Below are 24,337 nucleotides of genomic sequence, written 5' to 3' on the forward strand. Positions count from 1 at the left end.
GTTTTGAAGGGATTTTAGGTCTTTTTCCATTGAAAGGAGTTAATTGGGTATGATATTGCCATGTCACTCACTCGGAATGGCTGCATGCTGTGGGATGCTGTATCTGTGCAGCCTTTCATTGCAGTGGGATGATGCTGGGTGGCAGTGGCTCTGCATCTCCTTGCAGACCGACACATGAGTACACAATGTGTGCACACGTTACTGCTTCCCATCTTGGCAGCAGACCTGCTTTAAATGGAAGGGATGCTGTGATAAAGAGTGTCTGAGGGCAACTGTTGCATCCTGCCCATAGAGGAGGACCTGACAGGCCACCAGCCTGGCATGTCCCATTGCCTGTGTCCTTTGGCCAAGCCTGGATGGGGCTGATGGAGCAGAGCTTGTGCAGGAGTGAGGACACCACAGTTCACACCATGCCTGAGGATGAGCTGTCATATTTCCCTAAGTCCGTTAGCAGCAAGCTTCATATGCAAGTAATTATAATCACCATCTCCTACCAGTTATTAATATTTTGAGGACGTCTCTTTGATAAGCCCATCTTTTCAGCTAATTTCTTACTCAACCAAAAGCAAAACAACTTTCCTCCCGGTGTTGTGAATGTGCTGTTAAAATGAAGAAAAGGAAATGGGAAAGGAAAAGAAGAGACGATCCCCCAGTGACAGAACGTTTGTGCTGGGCTCAGCGTTGCGTCGCCTTTGTTAGGCCCGGATAGAATTATGCATCACAAATACAAACTGCTGTCAACATGCATTGGTTTCAAAACATTAGAGCATATGGTATGTGATTATCTGTATTGTCAAATGCAATAAAGTGAGTTTGGATATAATAAAAAACGTAATATTTTAGAAATTTGGTAATAAACTGTGGGAGAATTGACAGGCGGAGAGTACGTGAGGCCAGTGGGCTGCAGGATGTGGGGCAGCACCCGTGGGGCAGCCTGCTGGCATCGCCCTCTGGCTCCTCTCCCCGTCCCCATCCTTGCCCCATGCAGCACTTGGGGGCCCTCCCGTGTGGAAAACTCAGACACAATACAGATAGAAGTGTATCACATACGTGCAGTTTTTCTTAGGTCAACTTTAATGTGTCTAAATGATCTGTGAATGCATTAATGGCTTCTGTTAATTAACAGTATGATAAAGCTGGCATTTAGTAAGTTGCAGTGTAGTGTGCGTTTAAGTCATTATGTACTCAGTGCTTTGGTTTGATTTCAGAACGTTAATAGAATAAAATTTTAATGAAGAACTTGTTGTTATGAAAAATGTATTAGAGCGGGTGAGGTGCTGCCGGCGTTGGTGGGGCCGTGGCATGTGGCTGAGGGGAGCGGGGTGCCCCAGCCCTGCAGGCCGGGTGCTGTCACAGCAGCTCCCCGTGGTGATGGATGTGCCCTCAGTGTCCCGTGTGGGGTGATCACTCCTGGGCAGTGATTTCTGCCCAGCGCAGCAGCACGGCTGCTGTGTGCTGCTCTGCCTTCTTGTTCTCCATGCCCGCTTCTTTTTGCTTTGGCTCTGTATTGTTTTTGAATGATGCTCCCTCTGGATGCCCTGGAGCCACGAGAGGACAGTGAGGAACCCAAGTACTGCAGCTGCTCAGAGCAAAGGCTGAGTGGGCTATAGTGCCCATTATTTTACTGCCCTGCACTCCTACTGCACTGACACACCAGCACCTTGTGCTGTCCCCATGTGCAGGCAGTGCGGTGAAGCAGCTTCTCATCACTTCTGAGCCCCAATGTGGAGGTGAGGTGTGTGCCAACCAAAGGGCAGAGCCTGCCGGCGTGGGAGTTATTTCCCCAGCAGACATAAACATCTCCTTTCTGTGCGTGCCTCTCAGGAAACAAGAATAATGAGGAATAACAAATGAGAATTGACAGCTTTTGTCTCAGACAGCTCTGAGCTGTAATGAGCCAAGTTGTGGTTGTCAGATGGAGACTACACAGAAGGAACTGGAAAGTGGGGAAGAGGCAGCACAGGGACCTGGAGTACCGGGGGAGCTCTGTGCTTTGTGCAGACAGCACAGGGATGGGGCTGAGCTTTGCAAGTTCTGCGGGGCTCTGGTTTGAGCAAAGCAGCAGTTGTCCCATTGATCCCTGCTCCCATGGACGTCCGCACAGCACTGGGTTAGGTCCAGACCCTTCCTGGTTCTCCATCTGAGCAATGGAGGTGCCCTGACCTCTCTGCTTGGTGGCAGCAGACCCTGTTGTGTTGGTCCCCTGTCTCCCACACAGCTCTGTTACTGCTGCAGGTGAGCTGGCGGGTGTGAGATCGCTTACTAAGGAACTTCTTCCCTTCTGATTACGAGGGATGTGTGAATAAAACAGAACTGTATTGATTCACACCAATCTATGCATCGACTGTGTGGGAGCCACTTGCAATTCCCAGCAGCACTGGAAAGCTTTGCAACAGGGAGAAATATGACCAGGCAAGTTGAGCAAATAAATTAAACCAGTGTCAACTTTTCTTGTTTCTTCCCTCATTATTAATGGATGGAATGGGGCTCGTTTATCAAGAGGGGGAAAAATTAATTGACACGGGCCTTAATATTATTATGCCTGGCTTGTCTGGTCACATTCCTTCATTTATTTTTTATTTTTTTGCTTTTCAAAACGCATTTTATTATGGTTTACAGGTCTGGCTGCCAAAACTGTTGGTATAAACAAGAAAGCAGGTGCATAAATAATGCCATGGTAGGACTGGATGTTGCTGTGCTTCACTGCTTAAGTAACTTAAATATGGGAAGAGAGAGGCATAAAACAAATACAAATTAGATCATCAGGTACCAAGATGTAATGCAAAGAGGGAACGCAGCCTGAGCTGATGCTCCCTCATTCCAGTGCTGTGGTTGTTGGGGGCTGTTGTGTATCTGTATCCCTCAGCACAGCACTGTGAGCTCTGGGCTGCACTGTACTGCCAGGCCGGGGAGGATGGAGCTGTGTGGAGCTGTGCTGTGTGGATGTCCATCAGGTCTTTCTGCCTAGCAGCAGGAGTGAGAGTTGAGCGTTGCCAGTTGGTGTGATGTGGGCTGTGTATATCTTCACTTCTTCTCTCCCTTGGTCTTGTTGGAGATCGTCTTGTGCTGTAGGAGATGGTCCCAGCTAGCAAAGACTGTGTGATCCAAGTAGACAACACAGACCTGACGTGGGTGAAAGGGAGTGGTGCAGGTGAGGTGAAGTGACCTCCATGTCATGGGGTGGCCCTGGGATGGCCTGGGATCAAAGCAGCCTCCTCCAGTGCTTGCTGCCCTGACTCCACCCCCAGAACTCTTCTCTGGTTGAAAAGCCAGTCCTTGGTCTTTGGGATGATGCTGGGCCGGAGGTTGGTAATAGTGCGGATGCTGGGCTGGGCTGACTGCTGGGAGGTGTTGGTATCCCCAGGACAGGACAGGGCATACCGTGGTGCACAGTGTTCTGCTCTGTCCATCACAGCCTCTGCAGCCAACGCCATCATTAGCCTTGTTGGTGCAGGCTTGAATGAGCAAGGCCTTCCATGTGTAAGCTGCCTTCACATAACTGCTGCTGAGTGATGTTCTGGGTGTACCTAAACACAGCTGTAATACATTGCTGTGCACTCAGCACCCTGGCTGAGGAAAGCAGCTGCCAACTCGCAAGAGAAAGCAGATATATTTCATAGCAGTGGTGTCGTCATCTCAGCTATATTTTACTGAGGTTGACAGAAAACTTCTCGAGTGACGACAAAGGTGTGAAATATGGTTGATTCAAGTGTGAAAAAAACAAAGTGCAGAACACGGGAGCGCTGACACTTGGTATCTTCAGCACAGCTTCTCCATGTGATTTATTGCGCCCACTGATTTAAGTTGTTTTAATCTTTCTGTAGTTTTATTTGGTTTCTCAGTGCAGTGTTCCCCTCATTTCTGGAGTGCAGAGCTGGTGCTGCCCTAGGGGATGCTGCGTGATGGGCACTGAGTGTCTGGGCAGTGATTTCGGGCATATCAGGGATGTTTCTAGGGGAGCTCAGGCTGATGTATGTGCACAAGGCAATGCATTTCCTCAGGCTTACCCTCCCCATGAGCCGTTCCCTTGGATGTGTTTCTGCATCAGACAGCCCCTGCCTGGCTGCCAGCACTGCCAGTGAATGGGCTGCACTCCCACAGGTGTCTGTGTGCTGCTGCCCGGGTGTTGAGCAGAGCCCTCTGCTGAGCCATTGCACGGCCTCCACCTGCAGGCTGGACTGCCATCTCCCTTCCTGCAGGGCTGCTCTGGGCCTTGAGCTGCTCACTCGGACTCTGTTTGCCTCTTGTTTTATTTTCTTCCTCTTCATTGTCTTTTCTTCTCCAGAAAAGATTATTCAAATGAATATTCAGTTTTATTCATTTGAATTAAAAAAAATAAAAAAAATAAAAAAAAACCGTTTGACTCCATTAAATGCTTATCTCTTAAATAGAGCTTGTTAGCTTCCAATAATAGCTTCATTCAGAAGGATGCCGTATAATTTCATTTTAAAACATGCGCTCCTTGACAACCAGCATCCTATTTCTGTCACCGTTTCAAACAGCCGCCTTTGTTTTGTGTTAATCTTTTTCATGCACTTTCCAAGGAGCGCTTTTTGTTGACTCTCAGTACCTCTCATAAGAAGTAATTGTCTGTTTCGTCCAGGAAGGTTTCTGAGAGCTTTGGTAATTCGGAAATGGGCGCGTATTCATTACGCTAACTAATAAGGCATGCATACAGGAATGGTTTTTTATACGTGCGATTATTGAAAGTCGCAATCCAGTATTTTATAAGTGAAACAAAGGAGGGCCCGTTGCTGCTTCATGTCAGGAGTTCTTTAGCTGCAGGGCAGTGATTTCCTGCGGTTGTTTAAGGAGCAGCACGATGCTGTGGATGGGCTGTGAGAGCAACAGCAGCCTCCAGCGCTGAGTGCTGCTCTTCTCTGCTCCCCCAGGGAGGAATGAGGCAAAGCTGGCTCTTGGTTTTCCTGCAGACCTGCTCGTGTCTCTTTTTTTGCCTGCATGGAGTGGCCTAGATCTTTAAAAACCTGCAAGTGAGCGGTGACACCTGTGGATTGTTGTTTTATTCTTGTTATAAAGCCTCTAAACAGAGAAAGCTGCTTTAATTGGAGGAGTAATTTCTGAGTAAAGCTGTGTTTAAGCTGTGTGGAGTGTGATGAGAAGGGGAGACTTGTTTCTTGGTCAGAACGCATCCTGCCTGCAGCGCTGCACTGCGTATTAACGCTAATCTCCTCTAAATTCCCCTTCCTGGCTCCAGCCTGGCAGCGAGACCTGACAGGAGCCCAATGAGAAATCCTCAGCTGCAGCACTCACTAATGAGTTACTAATGAGGAGGAGGAGGTGGTGATGGCCCCAGCACTGCCAGGGCACTCTGGGATGCTGCACCCAGGTGGTTAACCACAAACGTTCCAGTTGTGACTACGGGTCTGTTGCAGGTGGATTTAGATGGAGCTGTTAAGCACAGTGCTTGAAGCTGTATGTGCTGATGTGGAAAGCCGTGCTTTGAGCACTGTGTTTGGGTGCAGTGCACTGCTGGATGATGTGCTGCACCTCAGAGGAGCACTAGAACCATTTATAGTGTTTTGTTTTGTCTTTCCCATCCCTGCAAGAAGATCCAGAGAAGGAGGGGAGCATTGGCCTTCGCTACCTGTGCTAAACATTCCCCAAAAGACGATGCTGGGTGCAGGTGCCAGGGGCTTGGGATGAGGTGCTGTGAGTCACCGAGGGGCCGTGCAGCCAGCAGAGCACACAGTGCTGGGCTGCAGCTGGGCAGCAGGCATCCAGCAGCCCTACCACAGCCCCATCCCCACACCTCGGACACAGCAGCGTGGAGGAGAGGAGCGATTAGATCAGAGCCTTCCAACTGACGGCTTCAGAGAGGCCTCAGGATGTCCTGATGAGGCATTAGAGGAAGTCATTCAGGAAGAGGGGACAAACGAGCACCTCCGGAGCTTGGCCAGCCCTGGTGCCTTGCTGAAGTTGTCAGCTTGGCTTTGTGTGAGGGAGGGCAGCGAGCAGCTGCTGTCTGCATGGGTTCTTGGTTGGTTTTATTTTTTTCGTCCTGCAATGAGTCAGCCCTAATGGAGAAGTCCCTTGGAATTAAACAGGAGATAAAATCAATATGCTTCCATAGACATATAATTGGGTTTTGTAGAGACTGCTCTTAAAAACCTATAAGGTGTAAAAGAAAATATAGCCTAATCGTAGTTTCTGAGCCGTCGTGTAACCAGGGTGTAACTATCCATTAAATTCTTTGGATGGATCAAAAAATCCATAAGGAGGTTTTAATTCTCCATTAAATCCTATGGAAGAGCTGTAACAGAACCCTATTAATTTCCTCCGAGGTGATGCTTCTTCCCTCCATTAGGCTGTAATGAGTTCCGCAGCGCTGTGGAGGGCAGGTGTGTTTACATGGGCATATTCCTGTGAAAGCATTCCAAAGTCCAAATGGCAAATAATGCCTTGTTAGAAGGAAAGCTATTTGATCTCGCTAATGTTTTCTTTTCCCCCTTTCCTTTTTTGTTCCTCTATTGAACAGGATTTGGTTTCGTTACTTTTGAAAACGAAGATGTGGTGGAAAAAGTCTGCGAAATTCACTTCCATGAAATCAATAATAAAATGGTAAGTGTGTGTTCTGCCCAATGCTGGGATGTGGGGCCTGGGCTGTGGCTGCTGCCAGCCCTGTGTCCATGGGGCCGATGCAGTGCTGCAGCATGCCAGCATTGCCCGGCTCCAGGGGAAGTTTCTCCTGGGTGAAATGAAGCCACAGTCGCACAGTGCCCTGTCAGTAAAGCCACTGTGACAGATGGAAAGGGGTGTTTGTCTTCCGATCGATGCAAAAACTTTGATAATTTCAGCTGAAATTCTCTTTTTCCCTTTGTCAAAACATCCTTCGCTTCTCAAATGTGTATTCAGATATGCATTGTATATTGGTCTGATATGTGTTCACAGACTTTAAATTCAATAATGGAGCTTTTAGTGTGGATAAGATCAAAGCAATCTCCTTGGCATATGCTGGAGGCCTGATTCAATATTTGACTTGCTAATTTTTCCCAGGGCACTGAAATAATATTCTTCATATTGTTCCTGACTGCAATGTGCATCTGAAATAAAAGTGGCCGTCCCCCTGGCAGGCACAGAGCTGGGGTCCCAGGGCAGGAATGGGGCAGGAGTGGGGTGGCTCGCCCTGCCCAGCCCTGCTGCTCTTTATTTTGCTCCCAGAGTTTTCTTCTGCTGCTGGTGATGCTTTGCGTGAGATGAATGTGGGTTGTGGTTCCATTCCCCGTGTAGTCAGTAAATGCTGATCTGTCTGCCTTATAGAACTAAATGAGAGCTAACACCCTCTGCTCCTGCCTCCAGGAGCAGCAGACTTACCTCAAATTAGGAATGCTTTAAATTTGAGTAAGGCTTTCACAGTGGGGAAGGAAGAATGGGATTTTCCTGATGCTTAATGCAAGGTGAGTGCCCATCATGGAGCACTCCATGGGTTTTCTTACTTCACACCATGTACTTTTCTCCAGAGCTCAGCTCAGCTGTGTCAGTCCTAGTGGGGAGGTGCAGGAGGTGGCTGGGCACTGATAGCAGCCCAAAGCAGCACAGAGTGTGGGGCAGAACCTTTGCACAGTGGGCAGCCATAGCCCCCAAAGCAGGAAGAGCAGCCTCCAGCTGAGCTGTGTGCTTGGGTGCATGAGGGGAGGGGGTCCATGGTTTTTGCCCTTCCTTTGCCCCAAACCTCAGGTTGGGTTTTGCTCTGCTATCAGAATTTGCCCCTCTGGAAGAGCTCCTCCTTCAGAAGGGCTGCAGGGGCTGTGGGCAGGCGGCCCGAGCAGGGCACAGGGCAAAAGTGCTCAAGGAGCAGCAGAAAGCGAGTGGGTGTTCTGCTGCGGTGAATAATTGAAGTACATTCTTCCCAGTGCGTGATCTGGGTGCCTTGAGCACTCTCTGCTTGTCACTCCCGCAGCACTAATTTTAAAAGCAGCCCACGAGGGAGGAGATGAGACATGATCCTGTCTTGGGACTGACTCATCGTGCTGCCGATGTGCCTGCAGATTAATTACTAAACCCATGCAGGAGCAGCAGAGCCTGTGCACGGCTGTGAGACAGTGTGCTGGGTCAGGGCTGACAGCGGACAGCATTCCTGTGTGCCCCTGGCCCTGTGCCTTGGTCTGCTGTGCTCCCTGGCGTTGTGCTATAGGGGTGCTGGCAGCCCCTTGTGCTCCATAGCACTGCCCTGGCAGCTCTCCCACGTGGGCTCCCATCGGTGGCAGCTCCCTGGCCTGGCTGCAGCCTGCCTTCCCATGTGGGTTATTTTTATCCCTCCCGTTCTGCCTGTTGCCATCCATAAAGCTTAGAATGTCAAGTGTAATATTAAACGAGCGGCGTGCAAGTGAAAGGAAAATGCCAGAGAGGTATTTAATAAATGGAAGCCGGAATTGATGTGGGAGGCCATGGGTTCTCTCCAAACTCTGAGGAGATATGGGAATAGATAAAACCAAAACGAGATGTCCCCAGAATATTGTTGTTCTTGCCAAAAGTCTGGTGTTCTAGGGGGTACAAAAGTGGCTGGAAAAAATGCATTGGGGTCATTTGCTTTGAGGTCTGTGCTGTTGTGGAGTTGTTCACATCCCAGGATGATGTGGGTAGCTGGGGCCGGACCTCTCTGCAGCTGCTGTGAGTGGGCTCCCATGGTGCAGGGCTGTCGCTCTGCTCCTCGCCCCATGGTGGGACCCACTGGTGGTTGTGTTGTTCTGGATGTGTCAGCACTGCTCTGGCCCTCCCAGGGCTGACGGCCTTCGAGCTGTGGTTGCAGCATGCATTACCCGCATGCTTTGGGTTTCCATCCCACAGCCGTGCCCAGCTGGGGATGTGCTTGCCAGCCATTGCGGGGCATTGCGGGGCAGTGCTGCTCATGGCTGCAGCTCACGTTGAGGGGCAGCAGGACGGCCCAGCCCTGGCTAACCACAAGGCATGCTTGGCCAGCCAGACAAAGTCTCCTTGTCTTTGGGTGGTGAAGCAGGTTTTTGTGCGTTGTGGATCCGGGAGCGCTCGGCTTTCCCTGGAAAGCTGTTGGCCGTGTTTTTGTGAGCCGTGGTGGTGCTGCTGCGAGCTGACAGCCCGTCTCATTGTGCTGGGTGTGAGAGGCTTTTCACTCCTCATCTCAGCCATCCTGGGCTCCGGTGGCTCTGACTGCTCATCTGACCCAGGAGCACCCCGGCGCGACATTAATTCTGCCAACCAGACTAAACAAAAATAGTGACTTTTAGTTTCCCTGCTGTTTTTTTTTTTTTTAATTTAAATTTCTTTCAGCCTTTAAACCGTTCTTTGTTGGGCTGCTGAGACTGGAGCACATCCCTCATACAGAGGAGGCAGAAAAAATCTGGATATTATTAAGATATGCAGAAACACTGAACTAAAAGCTTATATGTGCCCACATCGGGCCGGCTCCAGGGCAGCACAGCTGGATAATGTTTGTGCCAACATCTGATGCAGAGCATGGCCATGTGTCCCATGGGGCAGCCTGCCCTGGGCTCTGGTGTCCCCATGCTGCCCTGGGGCTGTGCTGTCCCCAGCCTGAGCAGCCCAGCCCTGCACATCCTGGTTCTGCATGTTGCCCAACCCACACAGGAGTCATCTCTGCTGGGCAGTAACAAGCATTTCTGCCCTTGGGATGGGGTGTGTTTGTTTACGAGGCTCAGAAATTATTTTCCTACTGGTGACTCTTTCTTCCCCTTTAAATCCAAGCTAAAACTTATTTGCAGCTCAGTACCATTCCCTTTATATCCTCATGTGCTGTGAAAATCATAAATTAAGCCAGTCTTTCAGGGAGCAGCAGTAGGCTGTTTTGTGGTTGCAAAAGCTAATTACTGGGTTATTGTTTCTAACCGTGCTAATCCAAACTTCATTTTCCTGTTAATTGTCCGTCGAGCCAGGCTAGATTGTTTTCATCATTCTGAGTTTTTGCAGGGAGAGCAGCTGTGAGGTGTAACCAATGCCTTCGTGGCACTATGAGTGGCGGTGAACCCAAAGGGTGTGCTGAGAAATGGGATGGTGCACCTCTGGTGGTCACTGCACTGCAGTTTGGGCAGAGAAATTAAATGGGCACACTCCTGTGTAATGAGTGATGAGCAGTGCACCAAGGAGTCGGCAGGACGTGGCCGAGGTGCTGGTGCTTTGGCTGCATTTGGGCCCTGTGCACTCAGAGGCAATCGTGGCATGTTGCTGCTGCAGGGCCTGCTGTATTCCCTGACAGGTTTTCTATTCCTTTTCCTTCTCTCTTTACCTTCATACTAAGACCCCCAGTGAGCGCTGTGCTGCTTTCCATTGCACTCTGTGCTGCTGTGGGGCTTTCCTGCACTGCCCCATGCCTCACAGCCCATCCCTGCAGCTGCTTTAAGGACCCCAGTGCTTGTTGGCAGGAATGTGGCAAAGGAGAGCTCAAGAGGAATTTCAGTCCATCCTTCCCTGTGTTCGGGCAGTTTGCTTGTTAGAAGTGCTCTTTCTGATGGTGCTGGGAATCTGAGCGCTGTAACACTGGGGCGTGTTGCAAGCAAACGATGTAAATATGATCTGCATGAGATTTGCAGCAGAAAGGGGAGGAGTAGGTGGTTTTGTTTAAAATACTGCCATTACAGTCAGTTAACCTTCATGTTACCTAAATGAAAATTGTATAAACCTGAAATTTTCGCTGATCAGGTTGCCTAGAAACAGGCGGTCGGTTTTCATAAGACAATGAACACACAGCCACTGATAAGGCTATTAGGAATGGAGATGTTCAGCCACATTATCCAGCAGCCCTGGGCCCATCTGCTGCCATCGCTGCTCACCCACTGCTGCCAGAGGGGTTGGAGACACAGGGTGGCCACAGCTTGTCCCAAAGGAAGAGCGAGGTGGCACCCATAGGTGCCCGGCACCCTGCAAGCCATTCCCTGGAGTGGGCTGGCCCTGGAAGTGCTATAGGGGCTCGGGAGGAGCGAGCAGAGGTGATTGCTGTGCACAGAGTGATTTGGAGGCAGTTGGGAGTAACTTGAAGTGAAAGAATGCAGATCATTTATTAATGGGGTTTACAGAAATTTTTCTGCTGGGCAGGAATATTGATTCCTTATTCCTGTTTTAAAAGGAGCTTTTTGTAATGATCACCGAGAGCCGTTCTGTGCTATCGATTGTAATAGAGCTGTGCGGTGCTGAGGCCTTTCCTCCATCCATTCCACGCCTGCAAAGTGTCACCAAGACGAAACGCAGCGCGGGTTTTCCTTCCAGGACGGCAGCAACTCCTTCAGTCAGCGTTTCTGTCATCTTCATGGTGCTGGCTGTGCTGGAAGGAGCACATGTGTGCTCTTCTAAATGCGTTCTTACTGTTGGGAAAGTTCATCTTTGAGGGGGAGGCGGTGGAGGCAGGAAAACGCTAAAAATAAATCTCTCCCCCCCCCCCCCCCAAGTAGATCAGTTCTGCATTTGACATTTACATGGAATTCATTTGCATCTCATTTGTACATGTTTCTGCTCAATAGGTAGAATGTAAGAAAGCACAACCTAAAGAAGTGATGTTTCCACCAGGGACGAGAGGAAGGGCGCGTGGATTGCCATACACCATGGACGCTTTTATGCTGGGGATGGGAATGTTGGGTAAGTGTGTCTCCGAGAACCTACCAGGGCTCCTCAGCACCTGAGTGGGTGCCAGCCTCAAACTACAGCAGGGCTGGGGTGGGGGCGAATAATCCTGTCGGTGGGAAATGATTAACTCCCCCCCTTCCTGGAATATAACAATTTGCATTTAAATGGATGTTTTAAATAGGCTGTTTTACTCTTTCTCGCAAAAATAGAATGATGAAAGATGCAGTGTGTTCATTCTGACTAAAAATGATCTCTTCCCCCTTTTTAGAAGAATTGAGTCACACATTATTCCCCCTCTTTTAAAGGTATCTTTGACAGTTTGGCATAGATAATTGAAAATCTTGCTGGCTCTTAAATGGTGTGCAAGGTGGAGAAAGCAGGGGGACGCGTAACAGCATAGGTCACAACAATAATTACGAGTTTCAAGGAGATGGAATGGTGTTTTAGTCCAGAGTATTGTGTCCAGAAAATACTAATTAAATGGGATAAATGATATTTAATGGCAAAATTCTATTTGTGCACGAGGTCTATTTAGTTTTAATTGGTTCTCATTTGTTTCTGCCTGGATGGTTCTTCTTTCTGTATAGTCTGACAACCCCTTGATATTCCATCCTCAGATTTGCTAAGCCAAAATGCTGCTAATCCATTGCCAGTGTCCTTTTGTAAAACCCACATATGGCCAACTCTCTGCTCCCTTTCTGTTGCTGCACCTTCCCTTGTCACACGCTGAGGCCTTAAGTCACAAGGGGAGCAGCTGGGGGTGTCCTTGGGCAGAAGTGCCCCATCTCAGCCCACAGTCCCTCTTCATGGCCCTTCATGGGTGTTCTCTGGCTTCTGCCCAGGGTGGCAGAGCTGCTGGGGAAAGGCAGGAGGGTGCTCACCTGTCCCCTCCAGCACCGTTGTACTGAAGGCACCCAGCGGCTGGAGCAGGGCCTGTCCACTGAGCTGCTGTCAGGGCAGAGGGTTTGGTTCCTATGAAAATTGGGCTGTTCTGTGGAGTTGTCTGACCTCAGGCGCTGCTTGATTGGATGGGGAGGAATTTCCCTGCACTGTTTGTGTTACCTCTGAATTCAATGGCACTTCTCTGTGTGGCCAGAATGATCCATTGCTGGGATGTGTAATTCAGTCATTTCAACCCAAAATCTGTTTTTCTGTCCCCATGCTCCGCTGCCACCATGCCCCAAGGTGTCTGGAGATAGCATTTTGTGGTTAAAACATTTATCTTATTCAAGTCAGTTCCTTCTGTGTGGTGCTGCTGGTGTCCGGGATGCATGGGTGGGTGCTTCTTGCTGGGCTGGCACAGCCTGAGGGGGAGGAACAGGGCAGCAGCCCCTCCACCAGGTGAGGGGGAGATGCTGGGAGGAGTTCTGCAGCTGGGCTCTGTGTCAGGACCTGAACAGAAAGCTCAACCAGCCCTGGGCTGCAGTGGGAGCGATTGCTGCCTCGTGGGGAAGAAGATGGCTTCGGGCTTGAAGAAGCCACAGAGGAGTTCTCAGCATGTGGATCATCTTCCGTGGAGAACTTTCAGCTGGGTTATGTACCATGGTCATCTGCTGCACGGGGTTGGCCAGCCAATGCTCCTCGCAGGGCAGCCCTCAGTGTGCTGATTAGATTTCAAGCCAGAGTGGCTTGCTCAGAATTAGTGATTGATTTATGTTGAAGGCCAGATGCTTCATTATCTACTCACACTGTTGTCTTTTATCTTCTGCTTGCTGTGGTGCACCATGTTAACTAAAGACATGCAGAGCTGCAGCCTGTGATGGAGGTGGCCATTCTGAGCCCCAGGGCTTGCTTTGAGGGTGGGAGGGGACACCCGATGAGCCCCATCCCACCGTGGGGAGGGCATAATTAACCCATCACACAGCGGAGCACTTGGCACAGAGGGCTGCCAGGACAGTCTGAAGCAGTGGAGTACTTTGCTAAGATTCCACAAGGCTGGAGACAGACTTACTCCCCGCCTTACTTCAGTTGTTTGACTGGGCTGAGACAGAGTGGATGGGAGCTGCTCTTAGAACGCTGTTGTACCTGCTTTCGGGAGCCCTTGTCCAAGGTCACCTTCTCCAGATGCCGTTCGCAGGCAGAGCAGGAAATCAGAGGAGCGAACGCACGAGACAACCCAAAGGAAAGAGTGGAGAGTGACTCCCTCCAAAGCTATTAAGGAAGTTGGTCTTTTTCATTAATCATAGCCTCCCTGAGGAGCCTGCAGCAGCCGGGGTCTAAAGGTGCACAGGCAGCCGCTTCTGTGATGATTTGGTTGATTGGAACAAAATTAAAGTGTTCTTCTGAAAGGATTTTTTGACTGCGAGAGTGCAGGCAGGCTGAGCCTTCTGCCAGGACTGCTCCTGGGCTGTCTCAGTCGCTGTCTGCTGATGGGAAGCACACGTCCTCAGGGGAGGCCAGGAACATTAATTAGCCACTCTGCATAAAGAGCAGCCTGGAGCGGGTTCAGTTCCGTGATCTCCTATCCCTGCCTGCCCACCCGGCCGCAGCATGGCAGCTCATATGCCACAGTGAGCAGTGCTGTGCCCCTTGGTGGGTAGCACACGTGTGGCTGGATGGACTAGAGCTAGTGAGGCCTGAAAGCTCACGCTGCACCCAGGAGCCCCTGCCTGTCTGCTGGTCCTGGTGCAGACTTATCACCCAGGGCCACAAAGGTGCTGCTGAATTACCCCCTGCCTTCAAAGAAAAGTAAAGAGGGACAAAGAAAAGAGCAGGTGAGCTCCATTCCTCCTCCCACCCCCTGGTAGCAGCTCTGTGTCTGGAGTGATGTGCTGCCATGTTCTCCTGATGGGACACCAGGCACTGAGGGTGACTGCATTGTCGGAATGCAATTGAATGCACTGCATTGTCTGAGCTGGGGCCCACATCATCAGCTTGGTTTGGTGATGGATACCTGGGGCTTGCTGGAGTTTAATATTAAAGTAACCCCTCCAGAGATAAGAGTGCAGCCCATAAGACCTGTACTCTGCAACTGCTTATATCATTGCACCAGGCAGACTGGGGCTCTGCATTACTGCACATGTTCAGGTGAGGTAGGCTGAACTCATGCATAAAAGAAGCTTGTGCCCTTCAAAGAAAGTCATTCCTTTTTTCCATCAGACTGTCTGATGGAGCAGCAGCTGCCTGTGAGGCAGACTGGGGAGGGGAGCCCTGTATCGGACACAAGCTTCCTGCAGGATCTGCCAGCCTTCTACTGCCCTTGCACTGGGACAGTCTGCTTTTTGGGACTGTGGAAGCAACTCTCACATGGGGAGATGATAACTTTCTTGCACTGGCTGAGTTCTTGAATTAAGTGTGAAAGTAGAAATCTCCAGGTTCCAAAGCGCTCGCTCTGTGCATCCATGTGTTAGCCATGAGGTTTGTCCATCCCGGATCACAACATCTAAACATGGCAGACTTCTGTGTATCGGTTCAGCAGTTGTGGACACTTCTCCTGCGGAGCTGCTTCCCCCTCAGGAGCTGTGTGGGGGCTGCACAGAGCTGAAGCCCTGGCTTGGTGTCCACAGCCCTGGTGACCTCATGCCAGGAGCTCAGCATCCAGGGTCACCAATTCCTGTGGGTACAATGTAGGGCAGGGCACTCTGCTCCATTTCCTCTTCTGTGATGTGCCTGTAGTGACTGGCCTTCATTGGGCTTTAATGCCAGTGGTGTTGTGGAGCCCTCACATAAACTGTAAGTGAAAAGGTCAGTACTGATCTGTTTGCAGCTATTCTTGCACTGGAAGCTTTCCTCCAGGAGACCTTCCCCCCGCCAGGACACCAACAGCACGCTGTGGCAGTGGTGGTGCTGGGTGTTCCTTCCAACAAGAGCATCACCTTGACTGCTGGTGGTCAGCACAGTGCCTGCAGCCATTGCTGTCACCTTGTGTAGGGCAGCTGGTGTGCTCAGCCCACGGCCTCTGGAGTGATACTGTGGGGTCAAGGAGTTGGGCCTTGTCAGCGTGCTTTGGGGTCTTGGTTGGAGCAGACCCCAGGGTTTTGCTTGAGAGGAGGCAACCTGGGCAAACCTTGGATTCTTGGGTAGCAATGAGGGATAATAAGAGGGTTGGGTCATTCACTAGGAGTACTGAGACAAATAAACTGTTCACTGCCCAACACAGGATGACTATGGCATCTAATGGAAGTGGTGGATAGGTCAGCATGGCCGTGATTTGGCTTGATGAAGCAGCCACATGGGCCTGGTGTTAATGTGCTATTGATATTCAGTCAGCCCATTTCCTCTGCACGGATCAGGCTTCGACTCGTTAGAGCAGAGCGGGGCACTGCAGCAGTAAATGAAGAGGAAAATTGAAGTAATGTTGTATTGTAAATTTATGATTCCATCTGTCTGACCGAGAGAGCGCTGAGCACCACGGATACAGCTGAGACCCCCCTGGGCAGCCTCAGAGGGACAGCAGTGCTGTGGCAGGGCAGTCGTGGAGCTCACGGTGCTCATAGTGGTGTTACTCACTTGGCAAACACTCTCTTTGTCAGTAAGGTGGTAGTGGGGTTTTTTTGGGAAGGGGAAACAAGTTTTGTAAAGTGTAACTCTGAAAGATCTGATTTAGTGACAGAAGTGATTAATTTCTAAGGGAATCCAGCTGCTGAGCTGTGAACCAAATACTCAGCTGAGCAGAGAGGATGTACCTCGGAAAGCCAGAGCGTTGTCCTGCGGCCACGGGCTCCTTTCCCCTGGCACTGCCTAATCCTCTCATCAGAATTCATCCAAGCATTTTTATCTTCCAGTTTTAGATGATGATTAATAGTACGTTATATGTATGTATAAATCGAATCGGAGGGGCTTACCCTGGCAGAAGAATTGCTGTGAGGTGTGGTACACACAAGGGTACGCGGCCACGGGGATGCCAGGCCTCCTGCACCGCCCTCACTGCAGGATGCCTTTGGCTTGGAGTGGAGCAACACAAATGTCTGCAGGTGGTCCTTGGTCCAGAGGGACCTTTCCTGAAGGCTGGAGGAGCCTCAGTGGACCAATTGATGCTGGTGGACGCAGGGAACGTTGTGTAGTGCTTAGTGTGCTGGAATTGCAAAGGAGAACCACAGTTGGTAAGCGCTGAGCAGGGGATGCTGAAGATGAGCAGCGAGGTGGCCATTTCAGACCCTTCTTGCTGCAGGGGGCTGCGGGCGCAGGGCAGTCCTGGCCTGCTCAGCACAGTGCCTGAAGCCAGGCCACTGCCGTGCCATGGCCCTGCCCATGGCTGCATCCTTTGTGCTCTTCCTCTGGTATTTTTATTAGCAAAATGGCCTCTAAGGGTATTTTTCTGATAATATGACTTCAAAAGCTGCCTGAGGTTGGGCGTGTGGGTCTGGGCAATCCCCTTAGGAAGCAGTTCTCATCTCTGGGTTTTACTTTCCTGAAAAATTAAAGGCCTTTGACTCCGTCTCGTTTCCGTGGCTCCTCCAACTCTTTGATGTGTTAACTGTTGTCCTTCACCCTCCTGGGATAAAGAATTACTACTACCTTAATCTCCAACTGTCAATAGCTCTGAAGCAAAGTACATTCATTGTAAGCTCTCCAAATGTCAGGGCAAACCTATGTTATGTGTTTAGCCTTAGCATTTGGCATTTACTCTTCCAGCTAACAAGTATGCACAGTCCTTGTGCTTCAGGCACCAAAGTGCATGTTAATTACGGGAGTGACAGCGCTCGTGTGAGGCAGGTGATCAGCAGCCCTCCCTCTCTGGATGGTTCTATTCCAGATGATAATGAAACCTCTCCTGCATTTTGCATGAGCAGAATAAATCTCATTTCTGCATATTCCCTGTTAAAGCGAGTTTTGCCCATCCTCAGTGTTAACTTTGTATTACATGTATAATCAAAAAGCCTTTATTAATCTTAAAACATTTTCTCTCTCTGTTTTACTCGTTTATTTATTCTTGTGTTTCTGTGATCAAGGTTACCCCAATTTTGTCGCGACTTATGGCCGAGGATATCCTGGATTTGCCCCAAGTTACAGCTATCAGTTTCCAGGTATGTACGTTTCATTGGCAAATTCACTTCTTTTTCCCTTCTTTCCTTCTTTAGTTTTTTCCTTTCTTTCTTTCTTTTTCGTTTTTTTTTGTGTTTTTTTTTTTTCCAATCCGTGGCTGCAGGTTGAGGCAGGCAAATCTGCAGGGAGCATCTCACATAACAATGTTTTTTGTGATTAAGATATATCTGTACTGATACATCTATTTAATACATCTTTATTAACGTGTAAATTGGTACTGGTTATTTGAAAACGAAATTTAAGTTAAAATGCGAAGTGACAGAACTGATTTCAGAGCTGTTAGCTCCCTCCGATGGGATATTCCATCCGTACTCCGCAGCCCTGTGCCTGGGCACACACACGTGGGCACACACACAGCCTTGCACACGTGCCCCGTGATACATTCGCATCCAGCAGGAGGGCAGCTCTGCACTCCAATGTTGCTGTCTCCTCCAGTGCCCTCTGTGTCCTTCCCAGCATCCTGTGCTGTGCTCACTCTCCTCTCCAGGCTCCAGCTGTGTGCTTGCTCCCTCCCAGGTCTGTGGGCGCTGCTGGCAGGGCCAAGAGCCCTTTTTCCTTCACCTTAGTGCTCCTCAGGGATGTCAGCTAGGCTGAGCTCTGGCTGCTGTGGTCAGTGCTGTGTGCTGAGTTACAGCCGCTGTGTTGGTGCCTGCTGGGAGCTAACCTCCCTGGATGCTGCAGCAGCACATTAAATTCCCGAGTGCTCATCAGGTTGATCCTGGGTGGGACACAGGACGCAGAGTGGGGCTTGGCTGTGCATTGGGCACACAGGGTGCAGGTATGGCTGTGGCATCAGTAGGATGGAATGTTGCACAGAATGGATGTGTGTTATTAACATCCATAGGATGAATGATGTCCTTGCACAGCAGAGCTGGTGTCTGCAGGATGAGTAGCATCAAGGGAAGCTGGTGTTAGATTTTTTTCTCTATTTGTAGGCTTTGCAGCAGCTCTATGTTATGCTCACCTGCCCATTCCCCACCTGTGCTTCTGCCTTTGCACAGCAGCAGGACAGGCTCATGGGGTTTCTGTGGTGACTGACTGTGCGAGAGCAGAGATGAGAGACAGCCTCAATAAGTTACATGGTAAAAATCAGCACAGCTCAGGTTGCTTTAATTATAAACATAACTAAAATGAGTGTGTCTGGCTGTTGAACATGGAGGTGTGTTGGGCTTCAGCCGTCCTGACATACACTGTCCTGAAGGTTTGGGTTTTTCCTAGCAGATTTTCCCATGATTTGCTGGTTATGTTCAGTCTCTTGCAGAGATTGTGGCACGGGAGAGAATCAAAAGGAAACATTACCTCCAGTAAGCGCTGCACTCAGCTGCCAGCCTGGCTGTGCCACCTACAGCAGGGGCAGCTCAAAAACAGGGAAGGAAGGGGAGGGGAGGCAGGCAGCTCCTGGCCAGGGCTGGCACTGGGAGCTCTGCTGCTCATGGCAGTGCAGGGACTGGTGCTGTGCCAGGGGGTCGGGTGTTGTGCACTGCATGGAGCTGGGAGAGCGGCTGGGGCAGTGAGTGCTGCGGTGTTGGGGATGGGGGTTACAGGGTTATAGGGCGTTAGGAGGGGATATGGGGCATTAGGAGGGGACATGGGGTGTTGGGAGGGGACATGGGGCATTGGGTGAACATGGGCAGCCCGCTCAGAGGCTCTGACACCTGCTGTTCTGCCTGCTGGGCCCCACAGTGCGGCACACACAGGCACTTGGGTGACTGTTCTATCTTCTCCCATCGTTTTTTTTCCTCTAGGCCTTTATAACTCAGCACGTAGCCTCTTTTTATGTATTTATTTTTTACAATCACTCCCTTTCTGTCTCTCTTTTTTTTTTTTTTTAAATTTCTGGGACTTATCTTTTCAGTTTAATCTATTAATTTCTGTTCTTATTTCACTTTGCAGACTATTTGCCGATTTCACAAGACATAATTTTTATCAACTAGTTCTTAAAGATGCATAACAAATTAATCGGGGTTTACTACAGTGCTAATGAGAGAGAGAGACAGACAAAGCCTGGGTGGTCCATGTTAATATCAATGTCCACTGAGAAATTGCTGCTCTTGCTGGCTGGTTTGATTGAATGGACTTTTTACTTTATTTTTATTTTTTTAAAGGCTCCATATCCTCACTGCTTTGAGTTTGCTTTTTGATTATCTTTTTTTTTATTATTTTTATTTTAAATTTTGTTATTTTTTCCCTCTGCTTTGTTATGAGTTTTTAATGCCCACTTGGAATGTAACTCACAGGGATGGGGAGAGGGGCATTACGAAGGCATGACTTCTCACAAACTTCTTAGGCATAATTCTGTCCAGGGAGCAAAAATGATGGCTGGGCCTCACAACCGGCCCCAGAGAGATGCTGGCTCGTTGTGCAGCAGCACAAATCATAGCTGGAGAGGAGTGAGGCCGCTGTCTCCTCTTGCTGGGATTGCAATGATTCAGGGTTGAGTTAACCCCAGTGAGCGCTTCTTGCGCTGCAGCACCCGCCCGTGTCCCATGCTGTGGCTGTGCTCAGGGCTGTTCTGCTTGGGGCAGCTGCTGCCACTGGGTTGGGGTCGGTGGCCTCTGCAAGGCCACTGCTGTACCACGCTGCCCCACCCCACCTGATGCCACCCCCCAGTGCCCCCCCCCCACCCCTGCAGCAGGCAATGCTTCCACCTCCTCCTGCAGTCGCTTTTACTTGCAGACTTTGCAAATCGCTTAAATTGGGGCAGGAGGGGCTTTCACTGTGCTGCCTTCGGCTGCGCTGCACCTCTCAATCTCCATCCGAATGCCTGAATTGCAAATCTGTGATCTGCTGCTGTCCATTGACTCTGCTTTAACAAGACCAGATTCTGCTGGTTTGGGTAGCAAACACACGTGGTATCTTTTTGAAAGCCTTTCTACCCACCTTGTAAGTTTGTGAGAAGTAAATTGCATGCTTACAGTAGAACTGTAATGCATTTTAATGTTTGTTAATCCACTTGTTTAAAATGTTGGTGTCAAAGGCTCTGCGATACACGGCTGTGCTGTTCATTTCATTAAAGATGCTTGATGTAACGATTGGTTAGTTTCCTGTTTACTTTCCTGCAGGCAATGGCTTTTTTAATCTGTATGGCTTCTTATTATTTTCTTTGGGTTTTTTTCTTTTTTGGTTGTTTTTTGTTTTTTTTTTTGCTATGAATTGCTTTGCTTTTGTGACCTTGTCTTAGTGTGCATGAATTGCAAACATTTCGGCTATTGTGAATTTCCTCATTTTTTGTAAATAGTCCATCTGTGCTTTTCTTTTCTTTTTTTTCTTTCTTATTTTTTTTCCTTTTTTTTAATGACTTTTTTCCTGTAAGTAACCGAGGTAGAAAAACAAGAATAATAAATGGTTTACAACGGATGTGCTGTGTTGCTGCTCTCTTAGCTTGCAGATTTAATGTTTTGGTTTGGATGCACCAAATAACCAGTACCAATGACAGCTTAATAAAAGAATGACACCACCACCACTCCCAGCACGTGAACCACTGTTGGAAGAGCCTGCTGACGAATGGTTACGTATGACGTGTGTTGACAGCAAAACTAAAACCAAAGCAGTGACAGCACACTCCTAGCTGGGGGGAGAGCGGTGTCTGCCCGTAAAGTTGTGGCGTTCCCAGCAGTGACCCAGGTGGGTTTGAGCACCAAACCATAGGTGTGATAAAAACCCGTGCTGCAAACCCTCCAGCACTGGTGAGCAGGAGTCCCTTTCTGCTGTTTGGAAATGGAAGGGACGATGGGGGGACTTTGTCACTTTAGGGCAATGTTGTGGCAGAAGGTCCCACACTGGGATGGCAGCGCTGGCCCTGAGCAGTGGAGTGGTGCTGCAGAATGCAGAGCTGCCATTGCTGTGGGTGTCACTGTGACCCTTCCTGCTGTCGCTGCCTGGGTGCTGGGGGATGTCAGAGTAGCTTAGAAGCCTTCAGCTCAAGAAATTGAATTTCTTTTTAATTAAGGGTTTGTTTGCTTGTGTGCCTGTTAATTCTTATTAAAGCCTTTATGTGTGGGAAGAGGTGGGAGATCCAGATATTATCACAAACTTTCCTGAGCTCCTAGAAGCATGCTTGCTCATTAACACCCCATAGTCTGCAAAGCCCAGAGCCTGGTTCTGGGTTGTGCTCCTGCTGGAAACACGCAGTGTGAGGAAGCTGAGTCTGAATGGGGACTTTTCATTATTGTGGGAATATTAAAACCAAACCAACTTTCTGCTAATATGCTGGGTTTACTGTAGCAACTGATAGCAGTTGTGCACTGCTCACAGAGCAATTGACTCTGAGTAGGATGGTGTCCTTCCCTGAAAGTTATTTGTGATGCTCGCCTGGTAGGTATGGTAGATGCTTTCTGGGTCAAGAAAAGGAGCTGGTACCAGAGGCAAAGGTAATGATTACGGTAATGACACACTTAAGGCTTCTTTTGTATTGTGCTTGAAAGAAAGGGCAACTTCCTTCCCTCTTTCTGGTGCTTAGGACATTTAACAGTGCTACAGAGCTGTGAGCTGGCTTTGATCCTGCAGGTCTCTTGGTTCCCCACTCCTTTGTAAGTAATCTAAGAGAAATGCAGTGGGACTGGGAAGAGACGAGGATGCCCATAGCTTCACCTGCTGTAGCGCTGGGTACAGCCTGGCTGGGCTGGGAGCGGGGTGATGGCTCAGCAGGGATGCAGAGCAGCTGCTCTCCAGGAACTGAGCTGTGGTTCTGCACTGACTGAACTCCATCTCCCAGCACAACACACGGGGTGCTGCCAGGATCCCAAGCTCCCTTCTCTCCAGGACCCAGCTCTCTGCTCAGGTGATGAGGAAGTTCTGAAAGCAGAGATACTGCCTGCATGTGCTTTCCTTGCCAGCAGGGAATAATGAACTTAGTACTAAAGGAGACTGCTCTCTAACACATTCTTGTAAAGCACTGTTACACAAGTCATAGACTTGTCTAACATTTAATAATGGGAGCGTGTTTGTCTAGACACGATAATTCAGTGATCAAACTTAATGTTAAGGAAGACAGAAGTTGCTGGCAGCTGCAGAATAGGAGGAGGGGATGCAAAATACACTTGGAGTCATCTGTTCAGTTAGTGAAGCCTTGTAACAGTGAGAGATTCTGAATGAAGCTGGAACTGCTCTTACTCCTTTGTCTAACCTTTTCTTAACAGCTTAAAGTCTGCTCCCATCATCCCTGCGCTGTGTGCTTTTGTTCACCAGAAAAACACGTTTCTGCATCTGCATGGCATCAAATGGTTCACAGAGTATGTTTGAAATCTTCTGGAATCACCTTAATTATCACTCTTCAGAACTCTCAGTTCTGTCTCCATCAATGAAAACAAAGGCCACAGGCTTGACCTGGTCTGAAAATTAAGAGTTTGGGTTTCTCTGTTGGCGGAGGACAAGCTGGGGAGTTCTTGGTGCAGCTGCATCGCAGCAGTGAGGAGCAGCTGAAAGAGCAGCTGACAAACAGAAATGAATGTAGCAAAGCTCATGCATTCCAAGCCAGAAGGTACTCCTTCAAGTTGTACTGAGATGATAAGAGTTTTGTTTCAATTAAGTAAAAAATGCTGCCTAGAGCTGTTGTCTGAGCCCAAGCAGAGCTTTGGTAGCTTTGTCTTTTAGGTATCTTTGGTTTATCAGTTGTATTTTTTTGTGTTGGACAGAAGTGCTCTGTAGAAATTTGCACCTCCTGTGTCCTCTGCCCTTTCAAATAATATCCTGGTGTTGAGTTGGAGGGGAGGCCTTCAGGAGGATCCGCTGATCCCAGTCTGTGGTCCAGCTGCCAGCAGGGCGTGAAGAGGGCTCTGTGCTGCATGCGGCTGCTGGTAAGGTTTCCCCAAAGAGCTCATCTGAAGGACCAAAGCATGCCCTGTCCTTCCTTAGGCTTATCCATACCCAGTGCCTGTGCAGGAGGGGCACCCTCACTGCTGACCCTGGGAGCCTCTGCCCGTTCCCAGCTGCTCACTGATCTGTGCAAGAGCTGAGCTGTAAATATCCACTGCCATTGCCCTGGGAATGAGTGGTCCTAAGAGGACGAGGTGGACAGGAAGGAGCAAACATCGCAGCCTGCTGCTTCTGTGTGACTGCGTGGTGAGCAGCAACTGGGAAATGTAACGGGAATTATTCACAACAGCTGAGAGTTGTAACTCAGGCAGAATATGTGGGACAAAGCAGAGATCGACCCATAGAGAGAATAATGTGATCTGGAAATGCTGTTCTGCTGTGAGGAGTTCTGTGTGCACTGGCTGCACGGAGCATGGCAGCTCACCTGCACGAACCTGCAAAGACCTGATCCTTAGCCATAAGGCTGTTACAAGTAGAGCGAGGGACTGAAAAAGAACTTGTAGAGATGATTCTCCATGAAGCAGGAAAACATTTCAATGTGAAAACTTTCTGGTGGCTTTTAGTGATTGGTTCCACACTTGTACTGAAGTGTTCAGTCACCTCCAGGTGCTCTTCCTCCCCAAAACGCTGCACTGTCGGCACCACATCGCTGCTCTGACGGTGCAGGGCTGCATTGGCCACAAGGCTGTGGTGAGACATCAGGAGCAGATTTTGCTCCTGAGACCCCACACAGGGTACAGAGCTGCCAGCCCTCTGCCAGCGTTGTCTTCTGCTTAATCATCTCCCTGCTGGAGCTACCTCCTTTCTGTGCTGTTTCTTCCAGCTCCAGCTTCCAGGCGTGGGTTCTTATATGTTTGTTCATTGCCTGGGATCTGTTTTTTAACAATACTTACCCAGATAGTTTAGATCATTCATAAAAATTTAAGCTAGCCGTTTGAACAGAATAGCTCATTTTCCATACCATCGAAGC

The 24,337-nt window shown here is 49.3% G+C and overlaps 1 protein-coding gene across 48 annotated transcripts in view; it reads left to right on the plus strand.

The window, feature by feature from the left end:
• The window catches only part of MSI2 (musashi RNA binding protein 2), a 192,273-nt gene that overhangs the window by 141,506 nt on the left and 26,430 nt on the right, over nucleotides 1–24,337 (plus strand). For 45 of the 48 annotated variants that reach the window (XR_014936433.1, XR_014936434.1, XR_001559041.3 and 42 more), the window contains 3 exons: nucleotides 6,497–6,579; nucleotides 11,466–11,580; nucleotides 17,460–17,534. Coding sequence is in view for 42 of the 48 variants with exons in the window: in XM_085521928.1 (XP_085378054.1) it covers nucleotides 6,497–6,579; nucleotides 11,466–11,580; nucleotides 17,460–17,534 (273 nt within the window). In the remaining 6 variants the exon portion in view is untranslated. Of the gene's footprint in view, nucleotides 1–6,496; nucleotides 6,580–11,465; nucleotides 11,581–17,459; nucleotides 17,535–19,446; nucleotides 20,911–24,337 lie in introns of those variants that run through there. The other 3 variants (XM_015881171.3, XM_085521960.1, XM_085521959.1) reach the window with 1 other exon arrangement.

Source organism: Coturnix japonica, chromosome 22, assembly GCF_054131305.1.
Source record: "Coturnix japonica strain WE chromosome 22, WE-NBRP24, whole genome shotgun sequence".
Taxonomy (NCBI): Eukaryota; Metazoa; Chordata; class Aves; order Galliformes; family Phasianidae; genus Coturnix; species Coturnix japonica.